Source organism: Perna viridis, chromosome 9 (genome assembly GCF_037379345.1).
Source record: "Perna viridis isolate PV_CMFRI_1.1 ecotype Kerala chromosome 9, ASM3737934v1, whole genome shotgun sequence".
Taxonomy (NCBI): Eukaryota; Metazoa; Mollusca; class Bivalvia; order Mytilida; family Mytilidae; genus Perna; species Perna viridis.
The window spans coordinates 34,627,918-34,649,537 of record NC_142453.1 but is presented as its reverse complement, the minus strand read 5'-3'; the positions used below and the strand labels follow the sequence as shown (position 1 = coordinate 34,649,537).

The window sequence follows — 21,620 nt, the reverse complement described above, 5'->3', positions numbered from 1 at the left end:
TTCACACAGAATCTGTATATCTAGAAACAATTCAGCCATCACACTTATCACCGCACCAAAATTTAACTGCAACAACAAAAAATAATATATTTGGTGATAAGATGTATTATATAGTCCATAATCTTCTGTTACTATTCTGTGCAGTTGACATGATTAGGCAATTCCAAATTATTTTCTTGCTATTCAGGCCATTTTTCATGAACAGAGGCATTTATTGCCTCCAAAAAAGTGATGAGGGTGCTATTCACATTGTTCAGAGAACACTCACCTCTTTTAAGTACTCCCTGTTTATGGTTGCTTTGACATTTTTATTTTCCCTGGTTTGCCATTGAAATGGTGTGCCTGGGATATTGCTTTTAACATTAACAATGAATAAGAGAATAGTATAATGCATCTATCTACTTTATTGTTCTTTTAAACACCTTACGAATCATGGATAGAAATAAGAACCTTCATTTTCAGGCAGTTATATTGTCTCTACTCCTTCACAGTAACCCCATAATTACCATTTATAGGAGGAAGCTTCACTGGTTTTTGTATATGTTGGTCATTTGTCAACTCCGATAATGTAGGGTCATCATGAGCTTTAAATGACATGTGATGAGGAGCTTTCTGGCGTACATAACTTGCTGTAACGGGCTGAAGGGTTCTGTCAAATAACTCCATTGTTTTCTCAGAGAAAAGGATCAATCGTTTTGGTTCCTCTTTCATGTCTTGTTTAGGACTTGCCTGTCCATCTGGTAACGCACTGCCTATTCCCACATTGATATCTCTAGCAGTAGTAAGACCACGTGAAGTACTAGGCCGTACATCATCAGCAGGCTCAGTATAACTAAATGTCAATGGCTTAAAAGCTTTGCCCTTCTCTTGTCCAAGATACTCTGTTCCAAAACTCCTACAAAAGTGTTATAATAGTCACATACTGGGTATTTTCACTGGTTTACTGGTACTCTTACAAAATTAGGTGGATGTACATTCTATTATTTTTGTTATTGGTAAAGTTTCATATAGAAGTAAACATAGGATTAAGCATTTCCATTCATTTCTCAGGATTTTTTTTTGAAGCAGTCAATTTAGTTTAGTTTTTTACCCTTTCACCTTAAGGACGCTTATCTATGGAAACGCATGTCACCTGAATGTAATTCTGTTTACCAATTGGCCAAATACTGATACCTTAGTGGTGTTAGAAAAAACTGTATAGAAAATTTGAAATTATGTGTCATGTTATTTTTTTTTTAAAGAAATGTAGAAACTTAGAAGTAAAGGGAACAAAATTTTACCGTGTTGGCTATCTTTTTTTCAGTACTGTGAAAGTATTATTGTTCGTGGGGTACCACTTTTCGTAGGTCTGGTAAATCATGCAATTTGGTTCTCAACGAAGAGGTATATTCCCATTCAGTGTGATTGAGTTTCAAATCCATGAATTCAAGTATCCATGAACTGACATTTTTTCCCTAAACCACGAAAATTGATACCCACAAATGTACCTTCACAGTAGTAACTAAACAAAGATTCACTTACCATGTGTTATAACCTGGGTCTATTTTACTAGGCCTCTTTTTCTTATAGTATCTTCTAATTAGAAGGAAGCACATTACTAGAGTCAAGGCCAGAGCAAATGTCAACAAGATCGTCTTGACAACATTGAGGTTACATTTCTGATAGCCAATCAGATCTTCACAATCATAAAATACAGAACATGGATTCGGGTCACATTCATTGATGTCAGTCTGACACCACTGATCGGTGTAACCAACATCACATTGACAAACATACTTCTCAAATGTTGTTGCTCTCTCCTTGTCTTCACACTGAGTAGAGGTCGTATTGAGACAGTTACCATGGACGCATGGAGATAAAAGAATGTAAACATTTACTTCTACATTTTTAGTTGTAAATCTAGCTTGATCAAATCCTCTCACACTTAATGTCATCTTTCCATTGAATTCCTTATCCACAGACAACCCAAGTCTGAATATCTTTTTTTGTTGGCCATGGTAATGAACAGGTTCAAATGTAAAATTGGCCAGCTGCTGATTTGTCATTCTCTCTGTGTAATTAATTTCATTGGATGAGGGATCTACAAAGTCAACATCAAAAAATGTCACATGACCTAGATCATGCAACTTAGTCACATTACCTTCCAGAAGTATAGTCACAGTCTTCAGTCCACTACCTTTCACATCTATTTCTTCAAATTCAAGGTCAGATTTAAATGGGAGAATGATAGGAGCATCATTTGCAGGTTTCACATGTATTGTTATATTTCTGGAGTTAGAAAGTGGATGGAATGGTGGTAGAAGTCCTGTCTCCACAACTTTTACTACTACATAATCAATGCCATTGAAATCTTTTGGAGGGAAGTAATGTATTTCTCCATCAGCAGTGATGTTAGCCTCACCATGCTTCAATTCAACAATAAAGAATTCCACCTTGTCCATTTCGTTGTCTCGATACTGTATATTCATAGTGCCATTCTGATCCTGGGCATCATCCATATCTTCTGTGGCATACAGGTCAGTTGTCAGTATCGTGGGAGGTGTGTTGGGTGTACTTCTTGACATCAACATTAGGGACAACAATCTAGGTACAGAAATATTGGGTGTTGTAGACCTTTTTTTCCTCTCATGATGATCATCTTCAGATTTCATAAAAACTTCCTTACATAGCTGGAATAAAAATACAAGACGTTTATGTTATACATACCCAGTCATGTTTTAAGAAAATACTAATTACACAAATGTAATACTTTCTGACAGAAAATAGATATAACAGAGCAGCATACTAACCACTAAATCATTTACTGACAGTAGAAGTTTAAAGTATCACAAAAACTAAATTAGGATGAAAAAAGGTGAATGCTGTCTCATTTAAAGTGGTAGACCTAAGGTAAGGGACACAACTCTTACAAATCATTGGAACTAAAAGTTCAACGAAATACATATTTTCTGTTTATTTGTATTGTGGAAAATGTCAAACCACGAATTTTAAAATCCATGAACCAACAATTTGTCTGCAATCCACGAAAATTGATATCTACCAATAAAAGTACTTTCACGGTAAGTTGCTGGTCAAACTGATAAATTATAATATTAAATACCTTTGTTGAGAACATGTGACCCCCAAAGTCAGTATTATCATTTACACCTTCACATGTATCTCTAGGATGCTTCCACAGCTCAGCAACTGAAAAGGATAGATAATCAAATAATAATTTATATGTAAACATTTACTCCTCCAAAAGGTGTGGCTGATAAATTATATCCCCTTGCACCAATAATCAATCATCAGGGGAAAAAAAGCTCAACAAATAAAATGATCACCTTAAGCACAGTTTATTTATATAATTTGTTATGATACAGCATCATAAGATTCTCTATTTCTTTCAAATACTGAAAAAAGAAGTATCACAGAAATTCTTTTAAGACAATTGAGAATTAAGACAGCAACCATTTGATTTTTGGGGGAAAGGGGTGGGGCTACAGATTTTTTGAAAAGATAATCTGTCGCCAGCTATGTAAAAAATAAATTGTGTGTGTTTCTTTCAACTATAAATAGCTTTAACCATATATTTGAAGAAATTAATTGTTTCAGCTTGTCACAAAAAAAAAAATAAATTGATTTTTGCCAAAGGAAAAATAAAAACATTTGTCACAGAAAACCATGTGTTAAGCCCAGAAAATCAAATGACTGCTGCCTAGCAGTGTGAAGGTTATACTGTAAACTTATTCATTTCCCCCTTTACTTATTTTTGCAACTTTGAACAGACCACTGAAATAAACCAAAATAAGCACCCCCAGAAAATTACTTGCTATACAGTATTACATCATACCATTGTCCCAATACATGAGTACAGGTAGATCTGTGTTGGTATCAAACATTGAAGAATCAAACTTTACATTGATCCTGATCTCCCTCAAACTCTCTACTGATGTTGATGGTGAGAGGTAAAACATAATACCAGCATACTGCTTCAATCTACAAAATATCAGTGAAATGATAGGAACTTTAGTGCACAATCTCACATACCCCACATGCTCATCCAGTGTTAGAAAAGTTTTTCAGTAAAGGGATTTCTTCCATTCAACCATGTATATTTACCTTTAGTCCAGCTGAGCTAAAAGCAATTCATATTTCACTTGATGCCCTTATGTTTCACAACTGCCTTCCACATCATACATGAAAATAAGTTTATTTTTGACACTTATAGATTGATTTTTTAATAAAGATTATTATATACCTATTTAAGAAAATAATAACCAATATACATGTGAAGCTGACATGTACTTATACAGTAACACGGAATTTTACCCAACACCTCCCAAACTCAAGGCTACTGCTAAAATATATCATTTGCATAACTAATTGAATCTTATACAGAACACTGACTTTACCTATTTCTGAGGAACCTTGATGTATCATTCCATCGTGATGTAGGATCTATCAGATATCGGTTGTACTTGTCAGAAGCAGCAGTACCATAGTCTGCTTTAACATCATCCTTTGACAAAACACCTCCTAACATTGTTATGTTTGTACCTACAAATAATTCAGCAAGCCTTCTTAGAGATCTTGGACCTTCCATTTCAGATAAAAAATCATAACAGCTGGATCAGAATGGCATTTTATACCTATCATTCACTGAAAGTGTTGTAAAATATGAAGAAACTCAGAAGGAGCTGCAGATACAAAATGGGTAAAGAAAAGTTATGTTTACAAATATAACACTTTATGTTGAGTTATCTCCCTTTGGTGACTCTAGAAAATAATTATAATTCTTCATGCACATCTACATGCGGTGACTAACCTTCCTATAAAATTTCTCCAAAATCACTTGTGAGATTTAAAACAAGTTGCATTTACAAGATATGTGGACAGATGAATGAAGAGTTGGACAGACAGACAGGGTGATTCTCACAAACCCCTAAACTTTGTTGGTGGGCGATATAAATACAAGAATGCTGGTGCACAAAAGTTGTACGAATTTTAAAATTATCATTCTCCACAATATTCATTAAAAAGCATAGCAGGGACAAAGAGGAGTATAAGATAGTGTATCCTCCACTCCTACCTCAATTCCATGTTACATCAATTATAAGAATCAGACAATGGGTGAATCATGGTGGAAAAAAACACACGTCTTTAAATGAAAAATGTTATCCAAAATGCAGAAATGATATACCTTTTTCAAGTGTCAGTAATTGAGGTATAAATTATATGAAATCCATCAAAATTTCATCATCGAAGGGAGATAACACACTTTCGCCTGTCATTTTATTGTAACTTTGAACTATTTATTTTTCTGCATCCTCTTACACGTTCTAAGATAAACAAACTATCAATTTGTCTTCAGTAGAACAAAAACTACTTGCTCACATTGTCAATTTCATGTATGTTTTCTGAGCATGATTCATACTTTTAAAATTTTGCCTGATTCTTAAATATTCTAGCACTTTTAATACCTAAAATTTGTTTCTGATCATCAATAAAATCTGCAAATACATCAGGTCATTTAATCATTTCTGTAATTTACATTAAAGTCCATCAAATATGAATGGAGGAATAGCAGACAAAAAATGTGTACATTCAACTACTATTTGAATAAATGACACTGAATAAAACTCAAAAATAAAAACAGCAGGTACACAATGGCATGCCTAATAATCATTCCCTGAAAGTTTGATAAAAATTGATCAAAGTGGTAAAGAAGGGTTTGAATGAGGATACAATAGTGTAATGGATTAACAGAAGGACAGACAGAAAAAAATGACATCCTGATCATAACATACCACCCTGATTTGGAGCAGGGGCATAAAAAATGCAAGCCCTTGTTATTATAAACAGTAACACTTGAACGAATACTTGAAACAACTACCTTTGATAATAATATCAGCTGACAGCCCTGTTCCTGTGTCCTGTAACTTGATCTCTCCATGCTGTTTGGTACCTGTACGTTTCCGGTGGTCTATGGGGGATTTCAGAGATAGGTCTTGATCTTCATTCCCTTTAATAAAAAATTATTCCAAATCAAGTAATAGTATTTATTTATACTATTCCAATAAACATGTACTATGTGTACCTTAAAATAATTTTTAGGGTTGGCATTACATAGGACACTATCTACCATGCATACTTACAATTGATTACTCTAGATTTATGAAGTAACCACAGTAAAACTAGAATATGCATCATTATCATATAAATGTGGTGATAAATAATTGCTTGTGAATTTCAGCTAAAAAGCCTGAGAAAATGAACATGCAATAAAGAAGGCTAAGTTTATCTATATGAATCAATAATGTTATCTTAATTCTGGGACCTTGCCTGGGTTTAAAAAAACAATCCTAACTTGAGAACTGCCTCAAACCCTTGAATTGTTTTCTCATTGAGAATCACAAGTGATCTGATTGGTCAAACTCTAAGCTGAGGGAAAGGGTTAAGGTCTCACAAACCACTTCCATGTCAAATGGCCAGCCATATGTAGTACCGAAAACACTCTGAACTTATTTCTATGCATTGTAAGGGCATAATAGTGCATATTCTGATCGAAAGTATTCAAAATAGAGCTGAGAATGTGTACTTTAAAATCATATCTGTAATTTACTACAAAGATGTATGAATATTGTTTATATATGTCAGTAATTTACCTCCATGTTGTCATTTAGCCAGAAAAGGAAAAAATGTGGATTTTCATAAGTCAAATTTTATAAAAAATTTCTGCGATCATCATACCACTGACATAATGACTTTGAAAACCTTATTTTCCAAGCTTTGCAATGGTATGCAACTTTTAAGATGTCATTTGTCCTGGGAATTCACAGTGAAACTTTGAAAATTACTTTTTTAATATGTAAAGTAATGGAAATGTTAGAAGTGGTTAGTGAGACATAAGCAAATCTCAATTTGTGAGAATCTAAACCAGGTGCATCTGTACCATAATGTATAGAAAACCCCATTCTCACGACTATTCTAAGCTTCTACAACAACTCCAGATATTAAAGGGAAAAAAGTTGTTCTTTGCAAAAGGTTTGTCACAACAATTTTGTAAGGCAACACAAATAATTGATGACAATATAATAGGCAATGTTGAAAATGTAATTTTTTCCACAGGAAAATGCTGTGTTTTAAAGGGAAATCTGGATGAATTAAGATTATTCTAATTTTTAACCCTGTCAATATCTCACTGTACTCACGTTTGATGCAGAGAGGGTCTGATTGAACTGTTGATGAGAGATGTGACCTTCCCACTGCATACAGGGTCACATAGACACACTTTCCTGGTTCTAAGACAAAGAAGGTGTTAGACTGAGCCTCATGTACAGACTCATTGCTCCAGCTCTTATTGGCAAACTCTCCTACAGAGGTATTAAGCGGTGTCTCATCAATCCATAGTTTACCATCCTTGATAAAGGCTTTCCTGGAGTCAGTGATCCCAACTTTAATTCTTGGAAATACATCATCTGTCTCAGGTTCAGAACCTATCTCCCATTCTGTGAAAAAAATATATTGTGTTTGAACTCTGTTTAAATTGAAATGCTGCATACTGAAGGTCATTAGTCACCTATACACTATAGATGATATAAACTGTGTAAAAGAGAGGACATTTTCAAGTGAAAATCACATGTTTGTTTACTTTGTCATTTTCTTTCAGATTAGGAAAAAAATGCACAACAAATGTCAAGTCAATACCAGTCATCCTTCTATACCATGTGTAAAGCAGACAATCGATGACTAATAAGCCTAAAATATTTGGTGCAACTCAGCCCTCAGGACCTCAAACATAAAAGTGAGTACTCCACATATTCTTTAAAGATTTAAGTTTTCTATGGAAGTGTAATGAACAGAATGGTACAAAGTATCTATTGGTGCACATGAAGCAACTGATAATCAAAATTTCAAAAAAGAAATAATGCAAACAAAGCAGGTGCAGTATTTATGAGGTGAAACAAAGATAAAGCTTACAGGTAGTTTTAATTAGATAACTATAACAATTGAATAAATTTATTACCATAAAATGCCACATCATCTTTCCCACCTTCCCACTCCAGTCCAATATTTTTATCGTCTGCTGTTAAAACTGTGTCATCCATGACATCATCACTGTACATGTAGGTCAAGGTGACATTACTGACATCTGGTGGTAATATCTCCACGGTAACATTACAGGAATCCTGGGATACCAGACCAGCTGAGTTGACCACAGTGACAGTAAAGTAGTAGGTATGATCATGTTGTAGTTTTCCACTCAGACCAGTGACTTCAAGTTTCTTTGTCAGTCCTACAGGTGTTTGAGATTTTATGTCAGACTCACCTAAAATACAAGTGTAATGATACAAGTACATCTATATCAATGCTTTGTCATTCAAACTTTACTGCCAGTCAGCAAAATTTGCCAGAAACCAAGACAGTGCAGCTATATAACCATTCCAACATTTACAAATTGAATTTGGTAAGTAATAAAAGACAACAGTTCAAAATCTTCTCAATTCATACACTCATTCAGTATACCAGTATATGCTTGTATGGCAATGTAATTGGTTTTTAATCACTTCTTCATACATGAATAAAGAGTAATAAAAAGTGATCTGAATTCGATTCAAACATGATACTTTAGTTATTATAAAAAGCAAAGAGTCAAGAACATCAAACACATGAATAAAGAGTAATAAAAAGTGATCTGAATTCAATTCAAACATGATACTTTAGTTATTATAAAAAGCAAAGAGTCAAGAACATCAAACACATGAATAAAGAGTAATAAAAAGTGATCTGAATTCAATTCAAACATGATACTTTGGTTATTATAAAAAGCAAAGAGTCAAAAACATCAAAATATTTTGAATTGTATATTAAAGGTAACCAAAAAAATGAACATACATGTGCATGTCAGATGCACCAATAATTAAATTAACAAAGCTTTATCAATATTACCTGGTTTAGAACCAATCTGTATCTTATACTCCACAATATCTCCAACATCTTCACTACACTCCCAGTAAGCTCCCATACTGCTACTGGTTCCCTGGAATTCTGACGGTTCATCCATGGAATTTGATGGGTCCACACACCTGACATACTGTAGATCTGGAGGTGTCGAGTCTATCATCACTCCTTTAGACCTAGCAAATGTCTCACGTCCTGCATAGTTAATGGCTAGAATATTATAAAAGTATGTTGTAGCATTCAGCTGGCTATCAGAATTCTTTTGTGTTCTGTCTACAGTTGCTGCATTGAGGGTCAGATTTCCAACTAGAATATCAATTATTTGGAAGTCCTCTGTGTGACCTTCCGTACAGCTTGTCTCACAACCAATATTACAACCTGGTTGGCATGGGTTACAGAAAGATTGATAGAGCATCATGGGAGATATGGAGCCTGTGTTATTTATGGTATCAGAAATACCTACCCAAAGTTCCTTTATACCACTTTCACCATCATAAAATCCTGCTCCATGAGAACATTTCATGTCATCTGTTTTTGCTAAGGGTACAGTAATACTGGTAATGATAGCTTCCCCAATAAATGGATTCAAGAAGTCTGTAACAGGTGGAAAGAAATTATCCTTATTCCATGTGTAAATTCCTGAAACTCCAGTTTCCTGTAAACCAACACCATTAAACTGGGCAATAATCTCACCATTTAAGAACATATGAATACTCCAAGTTGTAGTTACAGGAGTCACAACTTTTTCAAGACTCGCAATAAAATTATTATATGAAGAAGTAGGATCAAATTTCAGCTTGATCTGTTGAGAAATAGTTTTGTATTTATCTCGCATCCAGACATAGCCATACCATTTCCCTTCCATCTGGTAGCCAGGGATATGAAACCCTATACCATACTGATCTAAATGTCCAAATCCTAACTCATCTGATGTCTTGTTCAGCATCTTTTTTCTGATTTGATGTCCCATTGTTGTTGGCAGCTTCTGTGTGGTAAGATAGTCCAAAGTAGTATGCCCTCTTCTTGTTGTTTCATGAAATGGCTTAGTAGTAGGTTCTCTAGTTATGTCACCAAAGTTACTCATTTTATTGTTATATAATGTACTATTGTTAGAGGAGTTATCAACAGTTGATGTGTCTGCATGTCCAGTGGTTGGTGACGATGATGTTTTTTCATGAGTTCTAGATGTTAGCATATTAATCTCTGTATCTAAGCCACCCCCAACATCTTCCATTTTCACATTAGTATCATTTTCTGGTGGCTCAAATGTAAAGTCTGTTAATACACCATCAAAACTTGAAGCCAGAAACCAAGACGTTATCATGTGATCACCTGCAGCGGCCTTGAAAACAGTGCTATAATTTCCTTCCGAGATTTTCAACGAAGAAAGTTTAATGCCACCTTTTATCAAATGTTGTAACTTGTCATCATGTCGAATAAATAAGGATATTTTATCCTCTGTTTTTACAACACATTCCGAATCAAAGTCAATTCCTAATTCTTCAACACCACTTTTAGCATTAGACAGTGGAAAGACTTGAACAGAGCGTGGACATTTTGAAGCCTTTTCTGTGTAAGCAATACCTACCATACCCTCCATAGTGTTGGTATTTGATTGGAATGAGATGTCAGTTTTCCAGTCTTTTCCCATCTTAACAACTCCTGGGATAGGTGAGGTAGTATCAAGGCGAAAAGGAAGTGATCTCACAGTAGTTCTCAAACCTGCCCCATTTACTGCTGTGACCGCTACAAGGTAAGTAAATTTTGAGTTGAGATTAAGATCATAAAATTCCATTCGCAGATCATTAGTTATTTCCTCAGATCTTATAACAGAATACATGTCACCAAAATCTTTAACAGGAATCTCCCCAGTGTCAAAACAAGTGATACCAGAATAAAGCTTCAGCTCATAGATACTGACATGACTTTCAGGGTCTGTAAACTCTGTCCAGGAAATCTCAAGTCTCTGTGGATCAAAGACATAAGCAACATTTGGACCAGTCCCACCTGGGAGATGTAATACCCCAGGTTCAGGGGGTGTAGTGTCTATTATTAATGGGGGACCATATGAACCCATGCATCTCTCAGTAGTATCCATGGCTATGACTGTCACATAATACTCATGTCCATGTATAAGACTCAGGTTGGTCATTTCTGTGAATGTATCAACACCAACATCATGTAGGGTTACAGTATCAAACTCCGGCAACATTTCATCATAAAGTTTACATCCCAATGTGTCATTTGGAAGTTGCCAGGGTTTGAATGTAGATATCCCAACCCTGAATTTATCAATACCCATATCTGCTTGGAAACCATTCCATGATACATACAGCTTATCTGTGTATGACTGAACAGGGCTGTACTCAACAACTCCAGGAAATATCTCATCATGGTAGCCTACTTTAACACCATTGGAACTCTCTTCTTGGTAGCTACCAGCAAAACTATAACCCCTTACAGTCATGTAGTAAGTTACAGTTTTAGCAGTCAAATTAAGGTTCTCGAAAACATGGGATGTATTGAGACCTACATCTATATAGTAATGAACATCACTTCTGGTGCTTGCATATCTTCTGTCTGTTCCTATGGCTACTTCATATCTCTGGATCTTTTGTGTAGGGTCCCTGGATTTACGATCTCCAAATGGATCCCAGTTGACATACAATTCATGTATAGACTCTTGATAATTAAGGTCTTCAGATTCACCATCCCTAACATCCCCAGGTATAGGAGGTTCAATCTTCACAGCTATTCCATCAGAATGAGATATTCTGGTTCGGTTTAAAGCATCTACAGTCCGTATAATATTGATGTAGGTTCTTCCATTGGTTAAATTCATAACATCAGAGTAAAATCTATTTATAGCAGATGGCAGGGGAGTAAACGCCTGAAGGACATTCCCAGCAATATCCTCCACAGACCAATCTGCAGATATGATCTTACACCTGTCAGAATACCTCCACTGACCTTGAATGACATTCAATGATGTCTGGTAATCTTCACCATTCTTACTGGTTCCATCAAATACTTCTAGTTTGGGAACTAGACTAACAATAACAGGGTCAGAGGTCACTTGCGCATACAGCCCAGCCTTGTTGTAAGCTCGGACAGTGACTGTGACAGAACTGCCATCATCAAGATTTAAGTCGGTAATTAGGAACTTTTCTTTCACCTTAACATCCTTGACCTTCACAGAGGTAAAATCTTGAATGTTTGATGTCCTTCCATCAGATCCAATGGCGGCTTCATATCTTTAAAGAAAAATGTTAAAATGAAAACTATGTACATGAATATACTACTCTTTGTATACTTTGATAATGATTTTTCATGCTTTTGACATTTTTAATAAAATTTTATACAAAGCAATTCTTCAATTTGTTTTAATGCATCATTCACAAAACCATGGTTGGAACATAAAATATGTAGCAAAATTAGTGAGTTAATTATTAATCAAGAAATAAATGTATTTATCAAATTTTATATAGATCTCTTCATATCATTAAGAGACTGTCCATGTAAAAATCAGACAAATCCTATGATGTGGGTGGCACTTCATAATTTTTCCTACAGAATTTATGGTTCCCATATAATATTTATGTCATAATAAAAGTATGTATGAAGGGTAGTAACAAAATTACAGAACTAATCAAATCTAGGCTGCAGTCAAAATGAATGTCTTGTAACACTTTGTTTTAATGACTATCAATGGATAGGTCAGAAAATTATTTTAATGTTCCATAACAAAGCAAATATATTTTGCACAAAATAAAGAGTAATCCCCCTTTTCAAAGAATTTCAATGCTTTCTGTGAAATTTATTTCTCTTTAAACATTGCAGTTAAAAAAAAAAAAAACAACATTCAACTTTGTGAAAGGATGCATTTGTGATATAAATGGATGGAAATTTGTTTTAAACAAAATTTGTCATGCCAACCACTGACTGGTTTTTGTATGGACATCCTCTTAAAGTCTTATATCTATTAAGACATAACTTCACACATACATTTTTGTAACAAGTAGTCAGTGGTAGGTATGACGACTTCAGTAAAACTTCTTTCAATTTCAAAGCATAAACATAGTAACTGTAGTACAATGCCTTCAACTTGTGCCCTTAAGAAACATCTCAACAGTAACATTTAAAATTTTACACAGGTCAAATAAACCTGACACTTCTGTTTATTTCCTATAATACCTATCAATGTCAGAGTGTTCATCTTTCCATCCATCCACTGTGAATTCTACAAAGCTGAGAGGTATCTGACAGTCCTGCTTCTGTATAGGTCCATTTATATCAATAGTTGTGACAATGTCAACAAGTCCACCAATAGGAACAGTTCTATCTACAATGACCTTGAAAGGAAGAGTCTTAGCCATTCCAAGGACATTCTCCAACTTAAATATGATGTAGATTGATGTCAGATTGTTGTTTTTTATCCTTGTTAGTAGATCTCGGATCCAAGTACGTTTGATAATAGATTGTTTATGGAAAAGGGAGATATCAGTTTTAGTTTCTTCTGACCCAACACCCACAGTGAAGTTTTTTATGGTACTTTCATACTCCTTGATCATGGCCCACTGACATGTGACTAAAGACTTAAGAACAGAGATGTAGGGTGTACATGTCAGGTTAAGAATCTCAGGAATACTAGTATCCACGGTAATTGGAGGGGATGTCACCATACGTTTGTTCCCTGCATGATCTGTAGCACCGGTGTTTAAATAAAATGTCTGACCATGCTTGAAGGAAACAGTTCCAGCAGGGATATAAGTTTCTTTTGTAACTGTCACTGGATGAATGTCATGTTTCCCTGGCAAGGACCCAATGGACCACCAATTCTTAGCAATCCCTGAGGTATCACTGGACTCCCATTTAAAATCAAGAGAGTCAGTCCTGTTTTGATATAAACTAGCGGTAATGGACTCCGGGTTAACTTCCTCGTCACCAAATTGGACCATTCTAACTGTAGGTGGTGTTGTGTCTAACATGATTCCATCTGAGCACGACACAATGTACTCTTCTTTACAGCGGTGTCCTGTTTGTGCCCTGACAGTTATGTAATATGTGGACCCTTCATATAAGAGTAGGTGAATTTGCCCATGACCATGAGTCTCATTTTTTAATACAATGCCATACGTTGTAAATGGTAGAACATCATAGTAGAAAGGCTGGCTGCCAACTGCCCATTGGTATCCTACAATGCCACACTGCTGACTTTCAAAACCAACAAATGACATTCCTAAGGACGTCCTGTCTATTGTATAGTCAGAGTCTTCTAAGTCCTGCCTACCATCAAATACAGTACCAGGAACATTGTCCTTCAGAACTTTGATTGGGTAAGATAAATTTTGTATCTCTGAAAACATTCCTGCTCCATTTTGAACTTTGACCTGTACATAGTAGTATACAGGGTCTGGATCATTGTCACTGACAGGTTTAAGATTAAGATCATTTAGCACAGCCTTTGGATCAGGACCAAACTCCTTGAATCCATTGGTTACAGAAGTATCACCATAAGATGTTCCTATGGCAACGAAACTTTTGACAATGCCACTTTGATAGTCAAAAGATCTCCAGGTCAAGGTCATGCTGTGCTGGTCATCATGTTCAATATATTTGTTGTCCTCAGTAATATCTTCCGGAACACTTTGGAGCCCGAGATGAACCTGAAAATGAAATAATAGAAGATGTTATTTCATATAGAAGTTCTCCAGCAAAAAACCCTTGATTGGGTTTAGTAGGAGTTACAAGAAATGTTGACAGACAAGCAGATCAATGGATGGACAGACTGATGGATAGCATCATCACTAAATACATGTACCTCCTGCTTTAAAAAAAAAAATTGTTATACAACAAAACAGATAAGTGTAAAGATGCCAGTTGCATTTTACAATAAAGAGATCAATGAATAGAACATCTTTTATTATCCCTCATTCATGTATGATCCTTGAAACCTACGGTTGATACAAAAAAAAAGGCAGCTATGTTATAGATTATATTGTCTACCACCAACATTTTGATATTAAACTCAACAATTTTCTACAACAACACTTTGCAAAATTTTAATCTTATCTCATTATATCATATATTTAGATTAAAATATAATTTGTTTGTATATGCATTATAAGTGTTTGTTTAAACCATATATTGTATACCATATATCACACCTGAAGACCTTTATAGCATATCCTATATCACACCCCTAGACCTATATCGTATACCATATATCACACCTGAAGACCTTTATAGCATATCCTATATCACACCCCTAGACCTATATCATATACCATATATCACACCTGAAGACCTTTATAGCATATCCTATATCACACCCCTAGACCTATATCGCATACCTTATTTCACACCCCTTCACAAACCATACTTGAAGTATGGTTAAAATATATGATATAGTGAACATGATAAATTAAAATCTGTATCACATGCTGTATCAACTCTCGACCTATATCATCCTGCAGGCCGGTGGCCCTTAGGTGATATAGGAGTCTAGGGTTGATACAGCATGTGATACAGATTTTGAAATGTAATATTTAGTATGCATTCCAGTCAAAGTTATTTTTTATTAACATGTTAATAAAATGTTAAAAGGTGCACTTTTTTGTTGCTGAGATTTGTAAGTGCTTCCTTTCTTTTAAAAAACCAGTGAAATTGAAAAGGAAACAATTAAGGTGAGATCATGAAAGAGGTAAATGAAGTTTGGACTTTTTAAACTAAATAATTCTGATTTAATTAGCACATGTCATTTCTGTGCACTCTTTTCAGCAGTAACACCCAAATCATACACAGCAGTAACACCTAAATCATACACACATTTATTTGTTTTGTGAGTGAATGGTTTGATTTAACACATAGATATACTTTGGAAAAAAAACAGTGCTTTATCCTATTTAAAAAACATACCTTCTCCAGGTCAGGTGGGGAGCTATCTATCATGACACCACGAGACTGGAGAGATGTTGGCATATCAGCATGATTCAGTGCTGTCACTTTCACAGAATATTTATGTCCACTATTCAGATTCAGACCAGTCAGTACTATATCAGCTTTAGTTTTGTTTTTAATGACAGGCAAAGTGACATAGTCTGTATCATTTGGGTAGAACTTGATTCCAATTCCTTGATGGAAATCTTCTACATAGTATCTGTACTCTTTCATACCTGATTCTTGGTCCTGAAACTCCCACTTAAAATGAAGCTGGGTGGCATCCCTCTACAAACAATGCCAACATCAATTTTTTTTTCTCAGAAAATATAATATATTTTACTTGAAAAGATATTATGATTTTATAATACTGATTTAAGGTCAAACAAGAACATTGATCACAATGACAACTTCAGTCAACATGTAAAAACATGCAATGTAAACAAGCAGTCTGAGAGTATTGCAAAACAATACATAGTCCCCTATCCATGTTTATATCACTGACCCAAATACTACCTTGGATCATCAAGTATAAATGACAAACTGAGAAAATGACCTTGATTTTTTAACAGAAGAAAGGGTATGGACAAAGACAAGAAAGATGTTCAAATCCAATGCATCGACAATTGGACAGACTAGGTTTCAAATTGACTGATTTCACAAAAAAAAAAAAAAAAAAAAAAAAAAAAAAAACTCAATGTCTTAAGTCTTTAAAAAAAGCGCATAAAACTGAAATTATGGTACAGGAAGTAAAACTGAAATTGGTAACTTTGGAAATAATCCGCAAAGTGGAACAAAATGTCTAAGGGACTGAAAAAATAATGCATGCAAAAAAGCAAGTTAGGTGTATGAAATCAATACTTTGAGTAATAATAAAAAGGACAGAAGTCCATTGTCAGCTTCCTATTTAGGATTTAAGCAAACTTTTCTTGAATATATGTATATGATTAACATAGTTCACCTTCCATGAAATATAATGGAATAACATTGCCCCTTTTCAAGAAATGTATTGGACTAACCAAGGTTCCCTTGCAAGAAATTTATTGGCCTAACCTGGTACCATTTTCAAGAAATGCATTAGACTAACCAAGGTTCCCTTGCAAGAAATTTATTGGACTAACCTGATAATGCATTCCATCCTCAGTATCATGAAGGTATTTAACCACTGGCGGTGTCTGGTCAATAACAAAACCATTTGAATCAATTATTGATGTTACATCAGCACCATTTTTAGCAGTCAGTCTGATGAACACATGGTCTCCATGCTTCATACTCAGAGAGTAATCAACAAATTTAGTTTTGAGTCCATTGTCAAAGGACTGAGGTGGGTCATCGTTAATGTGTACCTCCACTATGTATGATACAATTCCACTTTCTGGATCACTGAAACCACCCCACATAGCTGCTACCTCAGCAGTTTCTGAAGAGAATTCCATATCATGGCCATGGCCAGCATCACCATCAACAATCCAGCCTTTCACAGGAGCTGTCATATCAATCAGTACTAAAATAAAGAAGAAAAAAATCAACATTACATCAAAATATTTTCAAGTGACTAATATCTAATCTAAAATACTTCTTGACTTTAGACTTGGTCTACTAATTTATATTTAAAAACCCCCAAATATTCTGAATTTTACTATTTTAAAGGTGTGAAAAATTTTAGACTTCTAGAGAACCAGTATTGATATGGTGTTTTGACATTTGCTGAAAGTACAAGATGACTGTTGTAGAAAAGATTATAAGATAGTTATAGTGACAGTGATGCACACAATTTTTCATTTCGATGGAATATAATGCAATTTGGCATTGAGAGCCCTTCTTCCATATTCCATTCCATTTTTTTTAAACTTCATGTAAAAATATACAAATGTATTTAAGAAGAACTGATGTACTGTTTCCAACTTACCTCCATTGGAGAATGCCTCTACCATTTTAGGATTGAGGGCACTATTTTTGGCTCTGACAGAGGAGTAATAGGTTTGGTTGTGTTGTAACTGGACATCAGAGCAAGCCTCCTTATGGTCTCTAGAGTATGTTCTGTGTTTGACAATGTCATCAAGTCCTGGTCTGGTTCCTACTCCCCATCTATATCTACAGAAGTAAAGTACTAATAATGTATATTTCTTAATAAGTTCAGTATTTAGTATAAAATAAACTTTTAAGTACCTTTCTCTGTAAGAATCAGGCAACAGGTGGCACATCATAATCCTCAATTTGGTCTTTTTTTCTCAAATATATTATATACATCTAGAAATCAACTGAATAGTTATTTAAACATATCCTGAAGCATCTGTGACATTAAAAATTTTTTTACTGCTTATACAGGGAAAAGGAAAAAGTGTGGGGAAATTTTCCCACCATTTTTCCTATAGTGTATTTCAACAAAATATGACTTGTCAATATCTTAAAAAGGCAAATTTTACAAACACTTTGATGGTTATTACTGGAGGTTATCAGGTATAAATACTTGGTTAGTGAAATAAAATCTCAACTTTTTTGGCTTCATGTACCATACCTTGCACACATTTTGCTCGATTCTTAGACGGAGAAGTACTTAACAAGAAAGTCTATATTAAAGGAAAATTTACATTAACTGTTTCTGATTTAATACAAAATATTTTTTAAAACTAGAAATAATATAAAAATGCCCATTTAAAAGACACACCCTGTTCTAGTCTCCTAATATGTGCAATCCTTTAGTACTAACTCTCCAGGTAAGAATTTGACTGCAGTTAACTTCTACATTCATACATCTGCATGTACATATATACCTAACCTCTTATAAAATTATATCAGAATTGTTTCAAAGGAGATGTGCTTACAAGATATGTTGACAAATGAATAAACTGACACACAAACAAACATGGTGAGTTCTGAACTATTTACACTAGAATATTAGAGCATAAAATCCACTAACTTAATTCCACAAGGTAAGTTAGCAAAATAACCTGGAAGTTGCAAATCACTCACTTGGAGACTGAACAAGTTTTTTTGTGTAAACAGTAAGTACAAAACAAAGCAGATTTCACCTTCATACTTTTTCACCAAACAAGTACTGGTATTCAGAATAAGTATAAACCCCTGTAGTTTCAGATAAGATCCATGAAATTTGGCCAATTAGATTTTTAAATTGATGCTGGCAGCCATCTTTATCAATCAAAAGGGACTTACATCATGTGTAGAAACCTGTCCTCCCATTCATCATTTCTGCCAAGTTTAGTCATCCTTGGTAGAGAATTTGCTGAGATGTAAGGCCAAAATATGATTCCACTGAGTTGCAATGGAAAATCTAGCTTTTCACTTAGCCACTGAGCCACAAAAAAAAGTTCTTGTATATAGAAAATATTGATGGCAACAACCATATAAAGCTTTTTAGTATTAGGTCCTGTAGTTCCAAAGGCGTTGATCTTTAAACTAGAAATACTGTGAGCAAGCTTACTAAGAGAATACCCCCACTTCAAATAGACTTCAAATATAAAATGCTTGTTGGATTATCTCCCTTTGGAGTTATCAAACAGTAAATATATTCTACCATGCACATCTACATATTATACCAAACCTTCCTGTAAAATTTCTTCAAAATTCCTTGAGCGGTTTAGGAGGAGTTAAACACTTGTTGGATTATCTCCCTTCGGAGTCATCCAACAGTAAGTACATTCTACCATTCACATCTACATATCATACCAAATCTTCCTGTAAAATTTCTTCTTCTTAATATTGATTATTTCCCTTAGGAGTCCTCCAACAGTAATTATATTCCTTCATGTACATCTACACATAATACCCAACCTTCATAAAAAAAATCTTCAAAATCCCTTGAGCTGTTTAAGAGGAGTTGCGCTTACAAGGTATCAACATGTCAACCCTGAATTTGGATTATCTACCTTATGAGTCATCAGACTTATTACATTCCTTCATGCACATCTACATATCATACCCAAACTTCTGAGAAAATTACATCAAAATCCCTTGAGCTGTTTAAGAGGAGTTGCCCTTACAAGAAATGTGAACAGACAGATAGACGGATGGACGGATAGACAGACTAACAGGGTGATTCCTATATACCCTCCAAACTTTGTTTGCATGAGGTATAATTAGGCTAATCAGAGGGTTATATATTCTCCAGTAGGCAGCCACCTTCCTCAATAAAGGCTAAAAACCACTAATTCCACTTCCCATAGGCTTCTATGCTAATTTCACAATATTCAATGGCTTCTCTGGACTTTACCTTAACTTTAACCTGCAGAGGACTATATATCAGCATGATTCTACATATGTCAGCTCACAATCCTCAGAATGGCATGTGGGGTTAGCAGACTTGCAGTGCAGTACTGGTCACCGGAAGTGAAGGGTCTATAAATAGCATGGGAAATCCCAGTGTTTTCACAAGATAGGGGTATATTTAAAAATCATTATGGAGATTAGGCTTCACATCACAAGAAGCAAAATGCACCTATAAAATGTACAGAAATGTTTTTCCTTTCAGAAACTGTTTAAATTTTTTAAATAAGATGAGAACTTTTTTCACAGCACTATGAGGAACAGGGGTAATTTCTGCGTAGGACTATTTTTGCGTACGTTCCAAATGCTCATTGGTTGAATTGGTGGTCTGTAACCTAAAGAGTCACTTTTTGTCTTAGAAAAAAAAAATAACTATACAGGTATCTTCCTACACACATACTGAATGCATTTGCAAAGTTTCAGTGAAATGTGACAAGCACTTTTTTAAATATTTGATTTTTAAATATAGGGTAACCAAGTTGTGCAAGCAAAAAAGTGACAATATTCTACCATACTTAAATGCATTAAATATTTGCAAAGAACTTTTTCTGACTTTTCAAATAAAAAATATCAATCACAACTTGTTTTTTAACAATATTAATGAAGAAATAGTTTTAAAAGTAATCATTTTCTGAGAAATTGGTCTATTTTTAAAAATTTATTTCTGACATGCCTCCCCCTTTTTCTTGATCACATGTCAGAAATCCTAAATCTTTAAATTTTCACAAAAGGTGATATGTTTGGCTTTAAATATGTAAATACGGTGTTTTCAAATTAAAACATGACCAGTAAAGGGCACCTAAAGCAAAAAAAGTACTCAATAATGGATTTTCCATGTTGCCATAGGGGAATGCTTATTTGGCCTTAACCGCAGTAATGAAAGTGAGTTTTTCCTCATTTCTAACCTAATTTTTGCTCAAATCTATACAAAACTTGATTTCAAGTGCTTATTACCACCATATTTAGGTAAATATAGCCCTCAAAGTTTAATATTTGATATTTTTACTAAATTTTCTACACTTTTTACAAGATAGGACATAAAAATCAGCCAAAAAGACCAATTTTCCATAATTTAGACCTATAACTTAAAAAAATGCATATTTTGAAGGATTTTTGTAGTGTATTCCTCTCATGGCAAAGTTAACAAGATCTTCAAGTAGTTTAAAGCTATTTCAAGAAACTTTTCATTTTGCCATGGCTTCAACTTAAGGCTAAAAACCACTAATTCCACTTCCCATAAGCTTCTATGCTAATTTCACAATATTCAATGGCTTCTCTGGACTTTACCTTAACTTTAACCTGCAGAGGACTATATATCAGCATGATTCTACATATGTCAGCTCACAATCCTCAGAATGGCATGTGGGGTTAGCAGACTTGCAGTGCAGTACTGGTCACCGGAAGTGAAGGGTCTATAAATAGCATGGGAAATCCCAGTGTTTTCACAAGATAGG

At 34.6% G+C, this 21,620-nt stretch overlaps 1 protein-coding gene across 2 annotated transcripts in view; it reads right to left on the bottom strand.

Moving 5' to 3' along the window:
• Window positions 1-386: 386 nt before the first annotated feature.
• Window positions 387-21,620, bottom strand: part of LOC148607952 (uncharacterized) — a 54,065-nt gene continuing 32,831 nt past the window's right edge. For both annotated transcript variants that reach the window (XM_088544481.1, XM_088544482.1), the window contains 13 exons: window positions 17,792-17,976; window positions 17,004-17,386; window positions 15,862-16,170; window positions 13,138-14,609; window positions 8,932-12,197; window positions 8,009-8,311; window positions 7,194-7,490; window positions 5,876-6,004; window positions 4,395-4,539; window positions 3,833-3,978; window positions 3,101-3,186; window positions 1,522-2,669; window positions 387-895 (listed from right to left, as the gene is read on the bottom strand). In XM_088544481.1, the coding sequence (XP_088400607.1) occupies window positions 478-895; window positions 1,522-2,669; window positions 3,101-3,186; window positions 3,833-3,978; window positions 4,395-4,539; window positions 5,876-6,004; window positions 7,194-7,490; window positions 8,009-8,311; window positions 8,932-12,197; window positions 13,138-14,609; window positions 15,862-16,170; window positions 17,004-17,386; window positions 17,792-17,976 (8,287 nt within the window). In that variant the 3' untranslated portion in view covers window positions 387-477. The remainder of the gene's footprint in view (window positions 896-1,521; window positions 2,670-3,100; window positions 3,187-3,832; window positions 3,979-4,394; window positions 4,540-5,875; window positions 6,005-7,193; window positions 7,491-8,008; window positions 8,312-8,931; window positions 12,198-13,137; window positions 14,610-15,861; window positions 16,171-17,003; window positions 17,387-17,791; window positions 17,977-21,620) is intronic.